At 38.0% G+C, this 22803-nt stretch overlaps 1 protein-coding gene across 6 annotated transcripts in view; it reads left to right on the top strand.

Moving 5' to 3' along the window:
* The window catches only part of snx25 (sorting nexin 25), a 367103-nt gene that overhangs the window by 21281 nt on the left and 323019 nt on the right, over nt 1–22803 (top strand). For 4 of the 6 annotated variants that reach the window (XM_069939646.1, XM_069939613.1, XM_069939628.1 and 1 more), the window contains exon 2: nt 21245–21329. The exons of 1 other annotated variant lie outside the window; for it this stretch is intronic. In XM_069939646.1, the coding sequence (XP_069795747.1) occupies nt 21245–21329 (85 nt within the window). Of the gene's footprint in view, nt 1–21243; nt 21330–22803 lie in introns of those variants that run through there. One more of the 6 variants, XM_069939656.1, reaches the window with a different exon arrangement.

Here is a 22803-nt window from a genome sequence, read left to right as displayed (position 1 = left end):
ACTGATATGTTTGCCTTTTCTTTTTCAAAACCATGCTTCATTGATTCCATGATTGAATTATAAGATGGGTCCATCAAATCTCTGCACAATTAAATTGAAGTCCTGCTGTATACAGTGATGTTGGTGTTAGACTGAACAGCTTGCTTTTGGATTCATATAACAATTACAGCACGGAAACAGGCCAATTTGCCCCTCTAGTCCGCACTGATTCAAGTACCCTCCTCTAATCCCACTTACCAGCACTCTGTCCATATCCCTCCATCCCCTTCCCATCCATATACTTATCAAACTCTTTCTTAAATGACAAAATTGACCTTTCCCGGAAGCCCATTCCACACAGTAACCACTCTCTGAGTAAAGAAGTTCCCCCTCATGTTACTCCTAAACCTTTGTCTCTGTACCAGTTTTTCTTTTTGTGGCTTGACAATTAACTTCAGAATTCTGTTAAAGCACTTATGATTAACAGAATATTTCAAGAATTTTTAAAAATCCTTTATCGTCAAAAATAGTTTTGTATCCCATAAAAGAAAAAAAGTTTCTGCTGTTCCAGAAAAAGATATCCACACTTAATAATAACTAAAACTGTGTAAACATTACTTTCCATTTGCTGTGTTATTTCCAATCAAGATGTAATTTCTTCTCTTTACGCAGTGCCTTTGGTTAAAAATAAAATTGAAATGAGAATTGAACCCACTTAATCCCGGATTAGTCAAATCAGGTTTATTGTCATTTGACAAAACAACCTGATGAAACAATGTTCTCCAGTCCTCAGTGCAAAATACGCCGGCACACAACCAGGATAGCATATATACAGACTAACAATACATATGCAGGACGAGTATTCAGATATACAAATAGATAAATATTGTTTCATAAATGTGAGAGTCTTGGATGGTTGATCAGCAGTGCCTGTTGGAAGAAGCCTGGTGTTCCTGGCTCTAATGCTCCTGTATCCCTTTCCCGATAGGAGCAGCTGAAAGATGCTGCGTATGAGATGAAAGGGGGTCCTTAATGATTTTGTGCACTCTCCTCAAACGATGGTTCCAGTAGATCACGTCAAGGGAGAGGAGGAAGGAGATCCCATTAATCCTCTGCCACTCTTATGGTCCTGTGGATTGACCTCCAATCTATTTCCCTGCAGCAAATGAGCAATTATACCACACTGTGTTGCGATTGGTAGTGAAATGCAACATTTTTTATTTTCAATGTGCCATGTTCACTTGATCTTACAGGCCTGGTTTGCATTCTGCAGACATGCACTAACTAGCATTTTTGACACCTCGAACGAAATGAGCTGAGCATCTGAAACATTGACCATTTCTACTCCTGGATGATGTCTGACCTGCGAGTTCTTCCAATAATTCTTTCTCTACTGATGATTCTTTCTTCTTCTTTGGCTTGGCTTCACGGACGAAGATTTATGGAGGGGTAATGTCCACGTATGCTGCAGGCTCGTTGGTGACTGACAAGTCTGATGTAGGACAGGCAGGCACGGTTGCAGCGGTTGCAAGGGAAAATTGGTGGATTGGAGTTGGGTGTTGGGTTTTTCCTCCTTTGTCTTTTGTCAGTGAGGTGGGCTCTGCGGTCTTCTTCAAAGGAGGTTGCTGCCCGCCGAACTGCGAGGCGCCAAGATGCACAGTTGGAGGTGAGATCAGCCCACTGGCGGTGGTCAATGTGGCAGGCACCAAGAGATTTCTTTAAGCAGTCCTTGTACCTCTTCTTTGGTGCACCTCTGTCTCGGTGGCCAGTGGAGAGCTCGCCGTACAACACGATCTTGGGAAGGCAATGGTCCTCCATTCTGGAGACGTGACCCACCCAGCGCAGTTATTACCTAGCTATCTATCAATGAAAACTATACTCCATGAAGCCAAACTCCTGTTCTCACCCCATGTATATGAATAGCAAGGGTTTGCCGAATAACTGAGAATTTTGAACCTTCAATAGGTTTGTTTTTCTATTTCTACATTGTGCTAAATGTTTGTGCTTTATTAACATCATAGCTGATATCTGACTTTTCCCCTCTGTGTAGTTCCGCAGCCTGCTTTCTGTGCTTTTCTTTGAAGTGTATATTCAGCTGCCAAATGTAATAACATTGTTGCCTTAGTAAGCTGGAGACGAGGATGAGCTTAGTTTTCATCCTGGCAGCTGGAGCGTTTAAATGAATTGATTCGATCTGGACTAAAATGCCAGGATTGATAACAGTCATCAAGCCATACAGCATGACCAAAATACCCAACCCACACCAGTCCCACCTGCCTGCATTTGGCCCAGGTCATTCTAAATTCTTCATATTCCTGCATCTATCCAACGTTTTCTTAAATGTTGCAATAGTACCTGTCTCAACTATCTCCTCTGGCTGCCCTTTCCAAACACTCACCACCTTCAGTGTATTTTGAAAAAAAAAAGTTACCCCTTAGTTTCCCATTAAATCTACCCCACCCTTAGCTTAAACTAGTTTCCTCTGGTAGACCATGAAGTTGTCAGAAGCTTCATAACAAAAATAAATCTGCCATTTCCTTCTGATCTGGACTAAATTCAATTCTAGATCTGGAACATCGTAGTTACGACTTCAGTACCTTCTGAAATTCCCAAGCAAGCCTTCTAGCTGTATCAAAGTTTGTGCAGAATGGAAAATCCTTCACTTCGTGGACTAAGTGGTTTAAGATGGTTGAACAGTAGTGCTGGTAGAAGAGCTTTTATCTCTCAGTCCCAATGAGTTAGGTTCAATACTAACTTCTGTGAGTTTGTGGTATCTCTCTGAGAATGTAGTGTGCCTCCAGTTTCCTCCCATGTGTTTAAAATCAGCTTGGTCACTGTAACTTGTGTGGAGTGTGTGGGGGGTGTGATAGAATCGGTTGGGGGGGTGGGGGTGAGTCGATGGGAATGTTGGGAGAATAAAATGTGACAAGTTGGGCGGTATGGTTAATGTAGCGATTAGCTCAATGCTATTACAGTGCCAGTGACCTGGGTTTGAATCCAGTGCTCTTTGTAAGGAGGTTGCATGTTCTCCCCATGTCTGTACCCTGGTTTCTCCCACCCTTCAAAACTTGTGGGTGTTGTAGGTTAATTGATTCATTTTGGGGGGCCTAGGCCTGTGGGCTGGAAGGGCCTGTTACTGTGCTGTATCTCTATATTTAAAATTTAGTGTAAATAGAGAATTTGGTGGCTTGTGGATTTGATGGGTTGAAGGTTCTGGACTCTGACTACCAAATACACTGCTCAAATGCCCAGAGCTATACCTGAAGCATGGCATAAGCCTATGACCTCTTCCACCAAGGGCAGGTACAGGGGAATACCCTGCAGATTCCTTCCAAGTCACGTATCATCTTGATATGGAACTATAGCACCATTCCTTCATCTCTGGGTCTAAAACTTGCAAATCTTCTGGTGATTGTCTTCCTACAGTGCTATTTAGAAAGGCAGTTCCGTGCTTCCTCCTTCAAGGGCAATTAGGGGTATGCAATGAGTGCTGGTCTAGCTGGTGATCTCCACATGGCAAAATTAATGAATAAAAATTTAAATGCTGTGTAAGTTTTCTGTCTCCTTCCCACATTCCAAACCCTCACGAAGTGGCAGTTTTTCCTCCACTTTGCACAAGTTAATTTGAAGATCTTTTGCAAGGAAGATGGTTCTTAACCAGCGACATGACTTTGTACACCTCAACTAACCCTCTCCCCTCATGACTGCTATATTCCTACAGTGGTAACATTGTGTTGAAACATTTCTCGACCCTCTCTAGTGTGGCCACTCCTTCCTGTAGTGTGGTCATCTGAATTACACATCACTCCAGCAGGATCTCTCTGCTCTAATAAAAGAAAGTCTCCTTTGTTTACCCTTCCAATGTTTGTTCAGGGCTCTCTCTGCTTCGTCCTGAGCTTTTGAGGTGAGATTTGTTGAGCTGTCTCAAAAAACATTTGCCACGCAAAAATGAAGAGCTCGGACTGCTTGTCATTTCCATATACTGACTTCATGATCATAAAAGGAAATTGTTGTTTATTTTAAAATGATAATTTCAAAATAATTTCTGCACATTTTTTTCTAGTGTGTCCTTGCAGTTGATGTAACTGCATTTTCCTTATGTTGGGTCCAAGAGTAGAATGGGATGAGTCCCAAAATATTATATTTCCCTGTCTTTTCTCTTCAATAATCCAGATTTTCGCTACAGAGCTTCATGCAATAGCTTTCAAAATGGTGATTGCTATTGCCCATTTTTGCCGATCAATATAGGGGTAGAAAAATAAAGTCCACAAGGTTTTAAAAATTGAGAGTTCCTAATATTCTAGTCTTTACTAAACATGCAGGGTAAAGCAAGCTAGAACTCTGTGCAGAAATGTAGAATTTTTTGAAAGCAGCATCCTAAATACCTCTGTTAGAACAATAGTGAACATTAGTGACATGTAAAGCGAGAGTTCAATAGAATAATCTTGCTATCAAGTCACACACTACAGCTAATCTGCTGTGATGCAAGAGTGATTGCTTTGGGAAGTGATTCCATTTTAAAATATTTGTGAACTAATTTTTTTTTAAATAAGAAAAATTTCTTAATTTGGCCATGTTAATTGTCTGAACTCAGCTGGATTGCCAAGCCATTTCAGAGAGCAGTTAAGAATCAGCCATACTGCTGGAGTCGCACATTGGGAGATTCACTTCCCTAAAAATACATTACAAAGCCAGATGAGTTTGTAATGACAATCTTAGGAAAGCTGAATTGAAATATAATGCACTAGAACTATTCAGGAGGTCAGACAGCATCCACAGAGAGATTAATGTTTCAAGTTTGTGACTTTTCAAAACAATGAAAAGTTAGAAAACACACCAATCTGAAGATGTGGAGAAGGGAGTGGGGCTAAAGGGGAGAGAACGACTATCTGTCATGAAAGTGGAGATGAAAAAAGACTAAATAATGCAAAGAGTGGCATTACTGAAAAAGGTGGATACAAGCATGTTCATCACAGCTGATCTTCCTGGAGGAGAAGTAGAGGGAGAGAGGAGAAGAGTAAAATAACAGTTATGGAGCTGAAATACAGAACAAAGCAGTGGCTGGGAAACCCCAACAGGCCAGATAGCATATATGGAGAAAGGAAAAATCTAATTCGATGTCAGACATTAATGACCTTCCATCAAAACTAGGCCACTTCTGATACAAACTGGAAAGACTGGTCATTGACATTGAACCTAACCATTTTGGATCACTCACCAAGCCTTGTGTGTAGTTTTTACCTTTTAGACCGTGCCATTTCCACTTTTTGTCATCCTTGCTCCAATCACTCCAACTAATTCCCTTCTTGTGACTAGATTTCTGGCTCCGTGACAACATTTTTTTTGTCAGATAAGTCCATGAAATAATTTGGCTAATTTCAGAGATAATTGTAAGCCGCTACATTTTTCTAATTTGTATTATATTACTGTCCTTGTATTACAGTGCCATTTTAATTGAAATGTTTGTTCAGTGTTTCTGAACCAAAAAATAAAATCAGTTTCAATTTCAGGTAGAGTATCCTGTTTGGAAAACTTAGTGTTCGGGGCAGATCTAAGCAGCTCTTAATTTTTTTTAAAAACTCTTGGACAAGTTGCATTTGTTAATTGGAGTTGATGATAAGCTCAGAAAGTATCTGGCTCTCCGGATAATACTCCCAATTATCCTCTGAGAAAGGGGGTAGCACATAATCGGAAGGGTGAATGTAAAACTGAAAGTTGCATGTGAAATACAGGTATTATCTTGGATGGTGGTGAAATGATAAAGGTCGTGAAGGTTGAGCTGCTGGTTTATGATTTGGTGTCTGATCACAAAAATAAGGTGGCAAAAGTGTGTAACAATGTTTTTGCATTGTGAACAAAATTTCTTTTAATCCAAGGGGCAGCAATAAGACATGGTCAGAAGCGTGGTTTACCTTTGTATAATTTTTTCCACATTTCCTTTGCTTCAGAAAGTGTTTAAAAACATGATTGTACATTCCCATAGATTATGCAAAAACAACCAAGCAATTTTACAATCAGTAGGTTCCATGTGCACAGCGCATATTCTGGGATCTTGGGGGGGGGGGGGGTAATAGTTGCCAACGTTAAAATGTCAGTGGTTTGTTTCACTGGAAGAATGAAGGATTACTCTTAAATTTGATAAATAAAATTCTAAATTGATGGGGTGGATTCAGAGGGTGGGTGCGTGGGTGTGAGTTTTATTGGCTGAGGACTCCAGAACCAGCTATCATAATCTGAGAATAAGGAGTTGGCAATTTCGAGATGAAGTGAAGACGGGTGAATCTTTGGAATTCTGTACCTAGAAGTTAGAATTCATTTGATGCGGGGGTTGATAGATTTCTGGAGCTAAGGGAATAGAAGGATAGTGAAAGATGATGGAAACCAGACAAGTAGAAACATAGAAGATAGGAGCAGGAGTAGGTCATTCGACCCTTCGAGCCTGCTCTGCCATTCAACGAGATCATGGCTGATCTTAAAGTTCAGTACCCCGTCCCCGCCTTCTCTCCGTAACCTTTAATACCCTTATACTGAAGAAATAGATCTAATTCCCTCTTAAATAGATTTAATGAACCTGCCTCTACTGCCCTCTGTGGCAATGAATTCCACAGATTCACCACCCTCTGGGTCAAGAAATTCCTCCTCATCTCGGTCCTAAATGGTTTGCCTATTATCCTCAAACCATGGCCCCGGGTTCTGGATTTTGCCATCATTGGAAACATCCCATCTGCATCCATTCTGTCCAGTCCTGCCAGAATTTTGTATGTCTCTATGAGATGCCCTCTCAATCTTCTAAACTCCAGCGAGTACAATCCCAATTTGCGCAATCTTTCCTCATAAGTCATTCCTGCCATTCCAGTACATGGACGGCTTACGCCTTCTCATTATTGTTTTTTTTTTAAAGAGACTACAGGGCTTCTTTCAGATGCCCATTGATTTGACACTGGTGACCCATTTTCAAGATGGTGATATTTGCAGTGACAGGCAGCTTGGCCAATGTTCAGTTGTCATCTATCCTACAAGTATTGATGATGATTTATACTGACTTTGACATGAGTGTCTTTGCTGTTTTGAAGGACGAAAACAAAGGAAATACTCCATCACTCAAGCATAGAACATAGAATGTAGAACATTAAAGCACAGTGCAGGCCTTTTGATCCATGATGTTGTGCTAACCCAGAGAATAAAACCCCTGTTAAGCAGAGTTCAAGCAACCAGCGAAAACAAAATCGTAGAAAATAAACAGATAAAAAGTATGGAAGTTTAAAATTGCCGCGCCTTTACATTTGGCCATGCATTCCAGGCACCCACAATTCTCTGCAACAACAACAAACCAAACTTGCCCCTGATGTCTGGCCCTTTTGCACTGTTGCTTGCCTTGTAATTCTATATATCTTGGCACTACTGGAATGAATATCAACTTGGTTCAAACATATGCATAATATTTTGAACATTGTTAATTAGTTTTTAATAATCTTGGAGCAGGGCGACAATTAAAGCACCGCGAGCAGATGGTGGCGGTTTCTTCAGAGATGCTGCAACTCTGCAATCTGTTTTGAGCTGCGTGGTTAGAGAGGCCTTCCAAATGACTCCCAATCTTCTACTACATGGAATATAGAACAATACAACAAAGGAACAACCCATTCAGCCCACATGTTTGCAAAGAACATTATGTCCAATTTAAATTAAAACTCTGCTGCTTGCACATGATGCCTATCCCTATATTCCCTGCATATTCATGTCTATCCAGAACCCTCTTAATCACTGGTATTGTATCTGCTTTCACCTCTACTTCTGACAGCTCTTTTCAGGCTCTTACCACTCTGCTTTTATATTTAAAAATGCCCCGAATGTGTTCCTTAAACTTCCCCCATCACCTTAAAGAAGTCGAAACAGAAGTAGGTCACTTGGCCTATTCAATAAAATCATGACTGACCTGGCTGTGGACTGTGCTTCAACTACCTGCCTTTCCCCCATAACCTAATTCCCCTACTGTGCAAAAATCTAACTGTGTCTTAAATATAGCCAATGAGATAGACACTGCTGCTTCCTTGGGCTGAGAATTTGAAAGATTCACTACTCTTTTGGAAAAAGCAGTTCCTCTTCATTGCCTCTCTAAATCTACTGCCCTGTTTCTTGAGGTTATGCCCCCTATTTCTGTTCTCGTGTGATGTTTTTACCTGGTTTTGGGGCGAGGGGGGGGGTGGGTGGAAGGGAGGGTGATTAACTGTCTGACTGTGCACCCCATCCATGCCTCTCATAATTATTTGAACTTCCATCAGGTTACTTCAGCCTCCCACACGCTAAAGAGCGCAGCTGATGTTTATTCAGCCTCTCTGCTTTCAATACAATAGTATCAAGCAAACTACCTTCCAAGCTGTGTGATTTTGGTTTCAGCACCCTACCCTGTGATTGGAGTCATGGGTTTCTATGCCGCAGGCTACAGTCAGTGGGCATCAGTGACATCACCTCCTCCATGATCATCCTCAACACCAGAAGGCTCCATACCCAGTCTATTCCCTGTGTAGCCAAATAAGTTCTAACTCCATCCACGAATTCACAGATGACACCACTGTCATAGGCAGGATCTCTATCAATGACAGAATTAAGACAGAAGAGGGATAGAAGGACATGGCTTGGTGCCAGGACAATAACCTCTCCTTCAATGTAAGCAAGACTGAGAGGAGTCACGTGATGGAGTAGTGGCCGGTAGGGGAACTCCAGCCCTCTCCAGAAAAGTTAAAAAAAGGTAGAGAAAAAACAAAGTCACTAACACAGAAACCATAACAAATTGAAAGTGAAAGTGTGGAGAAAATGGCAAAAAAAATAAAAACCAAAAACAACGGGAAGAAAAGAAGAAGGAAGGATGTCGGAAGAGGAAGGTGAAGACCTTACCGGTACGAGGAAGCCCGCCATGGAGAGAGAAGCCCGCTCCCTGAGGTCAGTCGAAACCCCGAACTCAGGACTACAAAGATGGCTCACGGAGCCAAACAAAAGTGCTCAACTGCGCACGCGCGAATCCTCGCGCATGCGCGATGCACAAGACAAAAACACCGACGGGAGGGGGGACCAGCTGAGGAGTAAATCTCCACAGCTGAAACAGACAAGAATAACACAACAGCAAGACTCCCAACAGGAAAACAGAAAATAACGGGAACAAGAAGGAAGAGAATAAAAGTAGGAAATTAAAGAAACAACAGATGACCAACCCAGAGGAAGAAGACCAACACCAAGACACTTTTAATAAAAATAAGAACAAAAATACCCAACAAAATAAAATAAACAACCCAACAAGAAAACCAGAAGAGACAGAGGTAAAGGACACAGATCCTGGAGTGGACTCAGAAGAAGAGGAGGAAGAACACAGAGAAATGGAAGATGAAGGGAAGGGCAAGTACATGGATATATTTTTTAAAGAATATATGGAAACAGTAAAAGAATGGCAGACACAAGAATTCAGTGAAATAAAAAGAAGAATAAAAAGTACAGAAGAAAAAATGAATAGATTAGAGATGATCATGACAGATATAGGAAAAAGAGTAGACAAGGTGGAAGAACGAGAAACAGACATGGAAATGGAGGCAGATGACTTAAAAAAGAAATTGGAAGAATCTGATAAAAAAACTTAAAGAAACACAGGAGCTGTTAGCTCAGAAGATAGATATAATGGAAAATTATAATAGAAGAAACAATATAAAGATAGTGGGCCTTAAGGAAGATGAGGAAGACAAAAATATGAAAGAATTTATAAAAGAATGGATCCCCAGGGTCCTAGGAAGACCAGAATTACAGGAAGAAATGGAAATAGAAAGGGCACACAGAACATCAACCCTTAAACCACAACTACAACAAAAACCAAGATCCATTCTAGTAAAATTCCTAAGATATACAACAAGAGAAAATATATTGGAGAAGGCAATGAAAAAAATAAGAGAAGACAAAAAACCACCGGAATACAAGGGTCAAAAATTTTTTTTTCTATCCAGATATAAGTTTTGAACTCCTGAAGAAGAGGAAGGAGTTTAATGCAGCAAAAACGACCCTATGGAAAAAAGGTTATAAATTTATGTTAAAATACCCAGTGGTACTTAAAATAGTTATCCCGCGGCACCAAAGCAAACTATTATCGGATCTGGGAAAAGCACGAAAATTTGCAGAACAACTACAAAACAGACAGAGAGATGAAGAGATGTAACAAGAACAAAAATGACAACAAAAAAAATATTAAAAAAATAGAGTATAAGTAAGAACTAAGAAGGGAAAGAAAGGGAAGAAAGGAAGTAAGGAGGTAATTAAGAGAGTGACCTTTGTTATATATGAAGATTAAAATCTTTTCTGGGGGGCTGGGTGGGGAAGAATAACAGTCACTGCGAAATCAGTTGACGCTTGCGAGCGGATTCACAAATCCAAATGGAGAGGGGAGATGTGGTTGCCCAACAAGGGATAAAGGGCAACTCAGAAAGGGGAGGGTCTATTGGGGTTAAAGGAATTTTAGATATGAGAATAGTGGAAATATTTTATGTTTTAGAAATGTTGCCTTATAATGTGTTCAAAAAAAGAAAGCAGAAATGGATAAGAAGGGAAGGTGGTGATGAGGAAACGGAAAGGAAAGATAAACAAAGTATGAAATGACTATGTTGAACTATATGACTTTAAATATTAATGGAATACATAACCAAATCAAAAGGAAGAAACTGTTAAATTTACTGAAAAAAGAAAAAAATGATATAGCATTCGTAAAAGAAACACATCTAACTGAAGTGGAACACAAGAAATTAAAGAGAGATTGGATAGGACATGTAACAGCAGCATCATATAATTCAAAAGCCAGAGGAGTAGCTATATTAATCAATAAAAATGTACCAATCAAAATAGAAGAGGAAATAATAGATCCAGCAGGGAGATATGTAATGATAAAATGTCAGATATATTCAGAATTTTGGAATTTACTCAATGTATACTCACCTAATGAAGAAGATCAAAAATTTATGTAAGATAACTTTTTGAAGATAGCAGATACGCAAGGAAACATACTAATAGGAGGGGATTTTAACCTTAATTTGGACTCAAACATGGATAAAACTGGGAAAAAAACTAACAGAATGAACAAAGTAACCAAATTTATAAATAAATCGATGCAAGAAATGCAACTTTTGGATATGTGGAGGAAACAACACCCAAAGGAAAAGGAATATTCATATTATTTGGGTAGACAGAAAACTTACTCAAAGATAGACCTATTCCTGTTATCAGCTGACATTCAAGGGAGAGTTAGGAAAACGGAATATAAAGCTAGACTATTATCGGATCACTCACCCCTGTTATTGGCAATAGAGCTAGAGGACATCCCACCAAGAATGTATAGATGGAGATTAAACTCCATGCTACTTAAAAGACAGGATTTTAGAGAATTAATTGAACAACAAATTATAATGTACTTTGAAATAAATACAGAATCAGTGAAAGATAAGTTTATACCATGGGATGCAATGAAAGCGTTCATCAGAGGGCAAATAATAAGTTATGTAACTAAGATGAAGAAAGACTACAATCGGGAAACAGAACAGTTGGAAAGGGAAATAACAAATACAGAAAAAGAATTAGCAATAAAGGAAGATACAATTAAAAGAAGAGAATTGGCAGACAAAAAAAATAAAATATGAAACTACAGACATACAAGATGGAGAAGAACATAATGAAGTCAAAACAGAAATATTATGAGCTAGGAGAAAAAACGCACAAAATTCTAGCGTGGCAGCTTAAGACAGAACAAACTAAAAGAATGGTATTGGCATTAAGGAAAAAGGACAAGCAAATTACATATAATCCAATGGAGATCAATGAAAATTTCAGGGAATACTACAAACAACTATATCAAACTGAAAACGAAGGGAAAGAAGACAAAATAGATGAATTTCTAACTAAAATTGAACTACTGAAATTACAAACAGAGGAGCAAAATAAATTAATAAAACCATTTGAAATAGAAGAATTACAGGAGATATTAAAAAAACTACTAAACAATAAAACTCCAGGAGAGGATGGATTCCCAATAGAATTCTATAAAACATTTAAAGACTTATTAATTCCTCCCCTCCTGGAAGTAATCAACTAGATTGATAAGACACAAAACATACCAGATTCATGCAAAACAGCAATAATTACAGTAATACCAAAGACAGAGAAAGATCCACTAGCACCAGCATCATATAGACCAATATCTCTACTTAACACAGATTATAAGATAATAGCTAAACTATTAGCAAACAGATTGGCCGACTATGTACCAAAAATATTAAATCTAGACCAAACTGGATTTATTAAAAAAAGACGAACAATGGCAATATCTGTAAATTTATTAACTTAATTCATGCAGTAGAAGAAAATAAAACTCCAACAGTAGCGGTTGCTTTAGACGCAGAGAAGGCCTTTGACAGAGTAGAATGGAATTATTTATTCAAAGTACTACAAAAATTCAGCCTACCAGAGAAATATATTAATTGGATTAAAGCATTATATAAGGGGCCATTGGCGAAAGTGACAGTAAATGGATATATATCAAAACAATTTAACTTAAGCAGATCAACAAGGCAGAGATGTCCACTATCTCCCTCACTATTCACGTTAGCTATAGAACCACTAGCAGAACTGATAATAATAATAATAATAACAACAATTACAGCACGGAAACAGGCCATTAGGCCCTTCTAGTCTGCACCGAACCAAACACCCCTCTCTAGTCCCACCTCCCTGCACAATGCCCATAACCCTCCATCTTCTTCTCATCCATATACCTGTCCAACCTTTTCTTAAATAATACAATTGACTCCGCCGCCACTATTTCTCCCGGAAGCTCATTCCACACGGCTACCACTCTCTGAGTAAAGAAATTCCCCCTCATGTTACCTCTAAACCTCTGCCCCTTAATTCTTAACTCATGTCCTCTTGTTTTAATCTTTCCTCCTCTTAACAGAAATAGTCTATCCACATCCACTCTGTCTATCCCTTTCATAATCTTAAATACTTCTATCAAATCCCCTCTCAACCTTCTATGCTCCAAAGAATAAAGACCTAATCTGTCCAATCTCTCCCTATACTCTAGATGCTTAAACCCAGGTAACATTCTGGTAAACCTTCTCTGCACTCTCTCCACTCTGTTTATATCCTTCCTATAATTAGATAAGAACAGAAAATAAAATAAGATGGATAAAAATAAAAGAGAAGGAATATAAAATCAGTCTATTTGCAGATGACGTTATAATATACTTAACAGAACCAGAAATATCTATAAAAGAATTACATAGGAAATTGAAGGAATATGGAGAAGTGTCAAGGTACAAGATCAACGTAAGTAAAAGTGAAGCAATGCCAATGAATAATGCGGATTTCACAAAGTTTAAGAAAGAATCACCATTTAGATGGCAAACACAAGCAATGCGATACCTAGGTATACAACTAAATAAAAATCTCGGCCATCTATATCAACTAAATTATCATCCACTAATGAAAAAAATTACAAGACGACTTAGAGCATTGGAAAGACTTACCACTAACACTGATAGGAAGGATAAACTGTATTAAAATGAACATTTTCCCAAGCATACAATACCTATTTCAGTCATTACCAATTCACCTAATAGAGAAATTCTTCAAGGAGCTAAAGAAAATAATAAGGAAATTCTTATGGAAAGGGGGGAAACTGAGGATAGCACTAGATAAATTAACAGAATGGTACAAACAAGGAGGCTTACAACTACCAAACTTTAAGAATTATTATAGAGCCGCACAATTAAGATACCTATCAGATTTTTATCAAACAAGGCAAAAACCAGATTGGACCAGATTAGAACTAGATAAAATAGGGGAGATGATGAAAAATTGGTGCAACATAGGAATTCACCGGTATTGCATCATCTGCTCAACATTTGGAAGAAGATTCATGTAGAAAGGAATAAAACAAATTACCAACTACCAAAACTAATATTGACGCAAAATCAACTAATCCCTTTCACAATAGATAACCTTTCCTTTAGAGAATGGGAGAGAAAAGGGATCAAAAGAATAGAAAATTGTTTTTCGGGAAATAAATTATTATCCTTTGAACAAATGAAGGATAAATATAATATAACCCACCAATTGAAAACCTACTTGAAGGACAAATTGGGAAACAGTCTGAGGTTACCAGAAGGAAGCAATTTTGAATATGTGATTACAGACACAATGATAATTAAAAAAATTATAACAAACATGTACATCAAACTGCAAGAAAAGGAGAACGAGGAAACAAACGGTAAACCTAAACAAAAATGGGAACAAGATCTAAAAATAAAGATAAAGAATGAAACATGGGAAAAGCTATGCTCCGGAACTATGAGAAATACAATAAACACGAGGTTACGTATGATATAATATAACTGGAATTATAATATAACAGGCTATACATCACACCTCAAAAGTTAAATAAATGGGACCCAACAGTATCAGACAGATGTTTTCACTGTAAAAAGGAAACGGGAACAACAATTCATGCAATTTGGACATGTGAGAAAGTGAAAAAATTTTGGGAAGATCTAAACCAGATAATAAATAAAATCACAAAAAGCAATATACCAAAAAACCCAGAGATCTTGCTCCTAAGTAATATAAGAAATAAAGAATTTGGACTCGATTTGGCTGGAACACAAAAAATATTTGTTATGATAGCCCTAGCTGTAGCAAAAAAATGTATTATGTCAGGCTGGAAATTAGAAGACAACTTGAGAATACAACAGTGGTATATAGAAATGAATAAATGTATTCCATTGGAAAAAATAACATATAATTTAAGAAATAACATCACAATATTCAAACAAATATGGGAGCCATACATGAAATACAATAGAGAAATCCTACCATGGACTTCCACCACCTAAAATGACAGAAGGAGAAGACAATGAAAAGAACTGACTCAGTAAAATCTCTTGTTTATTTTTATTAAGTGACAACATTATTTAACGGGTTTAATGTATCTTATAGATTGAACTTCAAATAAATGGGAAAGGGAGGGAGGGAAGGGAGGGGGGAAAAAGGGGGAGAAAATGACACTGTATTTATTCAAGAGAAAAAAATGTCTGTATGTATCTTGGTCAATATGGTTTCTAGTGTGAAAAATAAAAAAATAAAAATAAAATGTAAGCAAGACTAGGGAGCTGGTGGTAGACTTGTAGAGGAGGGGCGAAGCTCACTCCCTGGTCCACATCGACATTTCTTTGGGGAGAAATCATCTCCAATGACCTGTACTGGTACACCTACTTCATTGCAATGGTCAAGAAAGCACACCAGCTCCTATACTTCCTAAGAAGCTTGAGAAAAATTGGCATGTCACTAGCTTCCCTCAACAACTTCTACAGGTATACCATTGAAAACCTCCCAATAGGAGGCATCACACCCTGGTACAGGAACTGTTGTGCCCAAGACTCCAAGAAACTGCAGAGGGTTGTCAACGTTGCTGTCCATAATACACAATTCCCTTTTCCTACATCGACCATCAACAATTCAAGCAACGTAAAAGAATTAATCTGTCTATCATGATTTTCCATTTTAGAAATCAACATGGAATTTGCCTCATTATTCTCTGTGCCCTGTCACCATTTTAATAATTGGTTATCACACCTTCCCTACTAATATCAAGTGAACTAGCCTGTTGTTCCCTCTCTTCTCTCGTACCCCCATTCCGTTAGAGGGGTTGCATTTGTTGCCTCCAACCTGTGGAAAATGTCCTAAAATCCATGAGTTTTAGTGAATGCATTGGTTAACAAACATTCTCTGTAATCACCTCTTACAAAACTTTGGGATGTAGTTACTCAGTTCCTGTTAGTTCCGCTAATTTCTCCAATTTTTTTTCGTGACTGATTTTCTTTCGGGGCCTTATACACTTTTTAGATTTTTCGCATCTTGCATGAAACTCTGCTTAATTTCTTTCGCATTTTCTTGTCCCCAAATACTTTGCCTGTCTCATTGGTAGGCTAACTGCATTAACCTTTACTAATCATTTCCTTTCTGTAGATCTGTAGGCCTTTCTGATCTTCAAGCTTCTCTTCAAAATACTCTCATATCTTAGAGATGCAAGAGACTGCACATGCTGGAATTTGGAGCAAAAACAATCTGCTGGAAGATCTTAGAGGGTCAAGCAGCATCAATGCGTTCATATTTTGAGTCGGAACATTTTTCTCCCAGCGATGATGCTCGACTTGCTGAGATCAAATTCACATTTCAGATTTATTGTCAAACATGACAGCACGTACAACCCTGAGATTCTTTTTCCTGCAGGCCAGGCAGATTCACCACTCATTGGAAGTCCAAAAAACTGTACACAACTTAAATATGTAAACAAATAGAGCAATGTAAACAAACTGCAATGCAGAGAGAAAAAAAAATGCACAACTAAATGAGTCACTGAGTTTATTGTTCAGGAGTCTGATGGTAGAGGGGTAGATGCTGCTTCTGAACCTGGTGGTGCGAGTCTTGTGGCATCTATACCTCTTTCCTGATGGCAGCAGTGAGAACAGAGCATGTGCTGTGTGGTGTGGATCCTTGGTAATTTCTGTTGCTCTCTGATGGCAGTTTTCCCTGTAGATTTTCTCAAGGGTGGGGAGGATTTTGCCTGTGATGTCCTGGCCTGTATCTCCCATCTTTTGCAGGGCCTTGCACTTGGTGGGGTATTGGTGTTCCTATACCAGACCATGATGCAGCCGGTCAGCACAAAACTCGAAAGACTATACAACAGGCTTTATTCCAGGCAAAGACTGTACAACATTTGTGTTCCATGGTTAACTGGGTGGGCATCAAACTTCTTTCCCAGTTTTGTGATGGTTTTGCCATCACAACCTGAAATAATTTGTTTCGTTTATGTTACAGTTGCCCCCCCCTACCCCCATCAACACCTCCTTTTACCTCTGCTGTTCTTTCATTGTTGGCATGACTGAGTCTGTCTTAATCAAAACTTTGTACAAGCTGTAGATTAATGCACAATGTTCAAAGTGCTGATGTTGTAACAAGGGCTGTGCCCAAATTCTATTAAAGTCCATTTAGCTTGTGGTAAGGTTGCCAGTATAGGATCTCAAACCATCTTGACATGTTGAATTGCGAATCCTTTCACGCTCTTGTCTAAAGTATTTGTAAATTTACAAAAAGGTATATATTTTGTTCGTAGTGTCAAACTTGATGATATTTTCCATTTTCATCCAGAATCTCTGCTTCCCCCAGAAGATAACTTTTCATTGGTTATACCTGCTCCTTCTTTCGTGGTTTGGAACTCTGAACTTGAATGCCTTTGATCTGGTGCTCAGCAGGTTCCAGATTTCATTTTTATTCAGGGCTTCTGGTTGGGGAATACCCTGAACGATTTGGTGGGGGTACCCTACTCATCCACAGCTGTTTTGATAAAGTCTGTGGCATCTCTGGTGTTATCATTCAGATCCTCCGTAGAGTCATTGAACACCACCCAATAATATTTTTTTCAGTTTCAAAGTAGCATGGTGAAGTTCTAAACTGAAGAGAGCCATTAGTTATGAATATCTGAGTCACGTCAGGGAACATTATATTGCAAAATGATGTGGCACATGCGTGGGTTTCAATATTCTGCAGGCTGCCGTTATCAGCTTCAAATGGTTACGATAAAATTCTATGCAGTTTGCTATCTTGGAAATTCTCTGTTAGGAGAGGGAAGCAGTTAGATTTCCAGATGAGTATATTTTGGTTGCATGCTTAATATTTTAATTTGGAAAGATGTCAGGTTTAGATTAGATTTGATTTAATTTTATTGTCATTGTTCCAAGTAAAATATAAAGCCAATGAAATACAATTAGCATCCAACCATAAGTTAAAAAAGTGCCTTGTACAAATAACTACGTGCAAATAAAAACCGACGCATTCAGCAAGCAAACAAACAATTATAAAAGTACTGACAATACAATGTGAGTGAAGGGCTGGCAAAGGGCTATTGCTGGCATAGGCTACAATTTGTCCATGTTGTGCCACCTTCCAAATGGTTTCAGTAGCAGATCTTTCTTCAGCAAATAAGAACGAAATGCTCAAAGCTCTCAGCAGGTCAGGCAGCATCTGTGGCGAGAGGAACCATTAATGTTTGATCAACATGAAACTGTCTCCGGTAACATGAAACAGTGTTTCATGTGGCCAATCTGGTTTGAAGAGGCTGATTCATTTTCTAAAGCAGATACCGGAATATAAGCAAATACTTACAATTCAGATGTTTTATGGTCATGTTAGCAATCAGGCTTGTAACCAGCAACAAACAATCTGCTGCATGTTGCTTTTGTCTGCTTTGATGAACGGTTCCAGCCTGAAAGGTTGACATCCTTTTTCTCTCACTGGTGTTGAGCTCCTCCAGCAGATTGTTTGTAGCTCCAGATCACAACATCTTCAGTCTCCTGTATCTTGAAGGCTTGTACCTGGGTTTGTATTCCATTTCACAACATTGTTGCATTTGAATTTAGGATTTTAAAAATATGTTAAACTATATGGCTGTTAATATAGCTGCCTGAGGATCTATTTTTATTTTCACAATTGATCTTCACAACTGGCGCACAAGAAAATAGCAATTCATTTTTTTGAAAGCATAAGCTGTTAAATTGGACGTATAGTACCATCCATAATGTTTGGGACAAAGACTTTTTTTCCTTTATTTGCCCATGTGCCACAGTTTTACATTTATAATAAAAAAATTACGTGTAAGTAAAGTGCACATTCCAGATTTTATTCCAAGTTATTTGTATACATTTTGGTTTGACCACATAAAAAATAACAGCGCTTTTTAATACATAACCCCTCATTTCAGGGCACCATAACGTTTGGGATATTTGGCTTCACAGGTATTTGTGAGTGCTCAGGTATGTTTAATTGCTTCATTGGTGCAAATCCAAGAGAGCTAGGCTTGCTTTTGATCACCTTTGGCATCTGTAGTTGCCATTTTTGTATACGAGGACCAGAGTTTGTGCCAATTGAAAGTCAAAGAAGCCATAATGAGACTGAAAAACAAGAATAAAATAATAAGATACCTCACCCAAACCTTGGGATGACCAAAATCAACAGTTTGTAACATCATTGGGAAAAAGGAGTGTGCTGATGAGCTCAGTAATTGCACTGGGAATTCTATTCCAAGGAAGATCTCCACCGCTGATGACACAAGAATTCACATTATAATGAAGAAAAATGCTCAACGTATGTCCAACAGTAAAGAAAGTCTCTTCATGAGGCAGGTGTGTGTATGTCAATTACTCCTATCCTCAAAAAAACTTCATGAATAGAAATACAGAGGCTGCACCGCTAGATGCCAAGCCACAGAAAGAACGGTCAGTTTTCCAAGAAGTATTTAAAAGAGCCTGCAGAATTCTGGAAAGGGGTCTTGTGGACAGATGAGATCAAGATTAACCTGTATTAGAGTGATGGCAAGAGCAATGTGTGGAGACGTAAAGAACTTTCCAAGATCCAAAGCATACCACCTTTGCCATGGTTTGCATCTTGCAGTGTAGTCTCTTTATTTCTGTTCATGAAGTCTTCTGAGGACAGTGGTCATTGACATATCCTCTCCTGCCTCCTGAAGAATTTTCGGATTTGCGGACATGTGTTTGGGGAATTTTCTTCATTATGATGAGAATTCTTCTGTCATCAGCGGTGGAGATCTTCCTTGGAATAGAATGCCCAGTGCAATTACTGAGCTCACCAGCACTCTCTTTCTTCTTAATGATGTTACAAACTGTTGATCCTAAAGTTTGGGTGATATCTCTTATTCTTCTTGTTTCTCAGTCTCATAATAGCTTCTTTGACTTTCACTGGCACAACTCTGGTCTTTGTGTAGAAAAATGGCAACTACAGAGTCCAAAGGTGATCAAAAGCTTTGAATCATGCCTAGCTCTCTTGGATCTGCACCAATGAAGCAATTAAACATACCTGTGAAGCCAAATATCCCAGACAATCTCTGAAATGAGGGGTTATGTATTTGAAAAGTGTTGTAATTTTTAACATGGTCAAACCAAAAAGTATACAAATAACTTTGAATAAAATCTGGAAGGTGCACTTTATCAACATGCAATGTGTTTGATTTATAAATGTAAAACTGTGGAGCACAGGAGCAGATAAAGGAAAAAAGTGTCTTTGTCCTAAATATTATGGAAGGCACAGTATATGAACAAAAATTGAGCTGCATTAATAATATTAAGTATTTTGTAGGAAGTTGTCTGTTTGAATTTCAAATTTTGAGGTCAACTTTTATTCCTTTGTCTAAGAAAATTATGACTTGTCAGTTGAATAAGGAAGGTAATTTCATAATTGTGCTTATTGAAATAATCTAAGACATCAGGGGTGGCCAAACTTTTAATTTTTAATTTAGACATACAGCACAGTTACAGGCCATTTCGGCCCACGAGTCCGTGCCATGCAATTAATCTACAACCCCAGTATGGACTCGTGGGCCGAAATAGCCTGATTTATTGTGCTGTATGTCTAAATTAAAAATTAAAAGGTTGGCCACCCCTGATCTAAGTGAACAGAATGGCTTGACATCTATGGCCTATTAATTGACTAACTCAGTCTTTGGTGTTTTGACATATTTATGATTGAAATCTAACACAATGTGCTGTCCTTTGGATTCTATCTCAATCTATATTTTAACAATAAAATTTTTATCAGCATTCTTCTGAAACAGCGTCTTCTGAATGGTAGTTCAAAACCGACGTCAGACACGAGAATTAAAAAAAAATTCCTTTGAGGAATACGTTACAAGTATGATCTTAAAGGACTTCTTTTGATCAAAAAGCAAATGGTAGCTAAAATAAAACTCAGGCACTGTTGTCTACCAGAAAATGATGAATGATAAAATTCAGCCTTCTAGACATGTTTGAGTCATGGGGAACTGTGATTATTTTCCACATCAATGTCACAAATAATCTTGAAGAATAAACACAGCATTCATTATTTTTAAACTGTTTCATTAATTAATTGTGAAATAAAATGGTTTTTGGGGGGGAAGCTGTCTGAAATAACAAATGACTTTTCTATTGGTGCAGGAATATGGCATACCATGTGGCAGATGTGTTGGATGTCCAGTAATCAAAATCTCAGTAATGTCACCAAATAAATTTGACATCCTTAGTTCATTCTGTTGATTTCCATTAAAATTCTGTAAACTTAAATCCCATCTTCCACTCAACACTACCACTTAGTCACTTGTTCAAACTCATCACGTTCATAATGTTGAAATATTCAATTTCAGGGCCGCTTGTCAAGCACTTCATCAGATCCTGTGCCTACACGAAGAGTTGTTCTTTCACACAATATGGATAAAGCATTGAAAGAAGGTACGTTTGACTTCAGCAGATCTGAGAGGATGAAAAGAAAATGAATAGATAAATAAGTTGCAGGAATTTCTATAAATCCTCAGTTGTACATTATAAATGTACCACTCAATTGATGCCTGGAATTGTTATCTAGAAGCATTAAAATGTAATTGGTATAGAAATGGGCCAGCTGTTTGTAGTGTCGATCAAAATAAATCCTCTATTGTTTGTTTTAAAAATTTATTCCTTTGCAATAGCCAAATAGTTACCTTTGTAATTGGTCACTTAGGGCATTTGAGTTCTAAGCCAATCTGCTAGTTTCACAAACTTGAACATTTTGAGGAAGTTATCTTTGTTTATTCAAAGAAAAATAACATGATAATGAAATAATTTATTAGTGCTTCACATTAATTTTAGAAGTTGACCATTCTGTGCTTTTCACTAGGTAGAAATCAAGTTCAAGTTTGTTGTCACCTGTATAGGTGCAGCAAAAATGATTTTGTATGTAATCCAGCTAGTAGAAAACCTATATTTACTGAGAGTGATCCATTAGTGCAGAGCAAAGGACATTGACTGTAGCCCAGATACTAATTAAAAGGATAAATTGTATAGGCCCTGGTATTTACAGATTTTGGTACAAGGTTTTTCAGGCCAGGTATACCTCAGGTTTGTTAAACTGCCACACAAATAATTATTCATCACTATGTGGTATAAATGTTATTTTTCACTTCTAAGTATTATTGAGCCAATTGCATTCTGAAATGTCAATTTCCTCCCCAAAATTTGTAGAATTATAATCTCATACCAATGATAGCTGTTTGAAAACCAACAGACATTTTGCCCTCCTTCACTCTGTTCATATATTTTTAATTTGCCTGTTTTTTTTAAAAAATGAAACTTAAATTTAGATTGTTAGTTCATACTGCTTTTTCCATGAAAACCAAAAGATGTGTTTTATGTCATTAAATGAACTTAAATGAACATCTTACATGTAAGCTGACAATTAGATTTTGTCTTTAAAAACTTGGTGGATAGAAAAGTTAAAATTGCTTTAGAAATTGTAATGAGGACACTTGGAATCTATTTTTGTCCTTGCTTGTTATTTTGTATGTATGCCTTATTGATGGTGTGAACTGTTTAAAACAGAAGGATTTGATCCCATCCTCGTTCTTCAGTGTTCCACATCTATGCATGTGGACAGCGATCTAAGATGAGGTTGTTGCAAGTTGGGCTTGCAAGTTGAGATTCCTACTCTGCATTTAATTAAGATCTATGTGCCTGTTCAAGTATTTTAGTAGTGAAAGCTCTTGGCTATAGAGTAAACATCTTAAGTTAAACTGATCCCTCTTTATCGCTATGACAGGGAAGTTGATGGAAAAGTTCTGATAGACATTATTAATGTATATATTTGGAAAGGCAGGGATTGATCAGTGAAGACACTGGAATCTGGAGCAGAAAACAAACTCAATGGGTCAGGCAGCAAACCAAGAAGAAC

This window comes from Narcine bancroftii, chromosome 1, assembly GCF_036971445.1.
Source record: "Narcine bancroftii isolate sNarBan1 chromosome 1, sNarBan1.hap1, whole genome shotgun sequence".
NCBI lineage: Eukaryota > Metazoa > Chordata > Chondrichthyes > Torpediniformes > Narcinidae > Narcine > Narcine bancroftii.
This window is presented reverse-complemented; position numbering and strand designations above follow the sequence as displayed.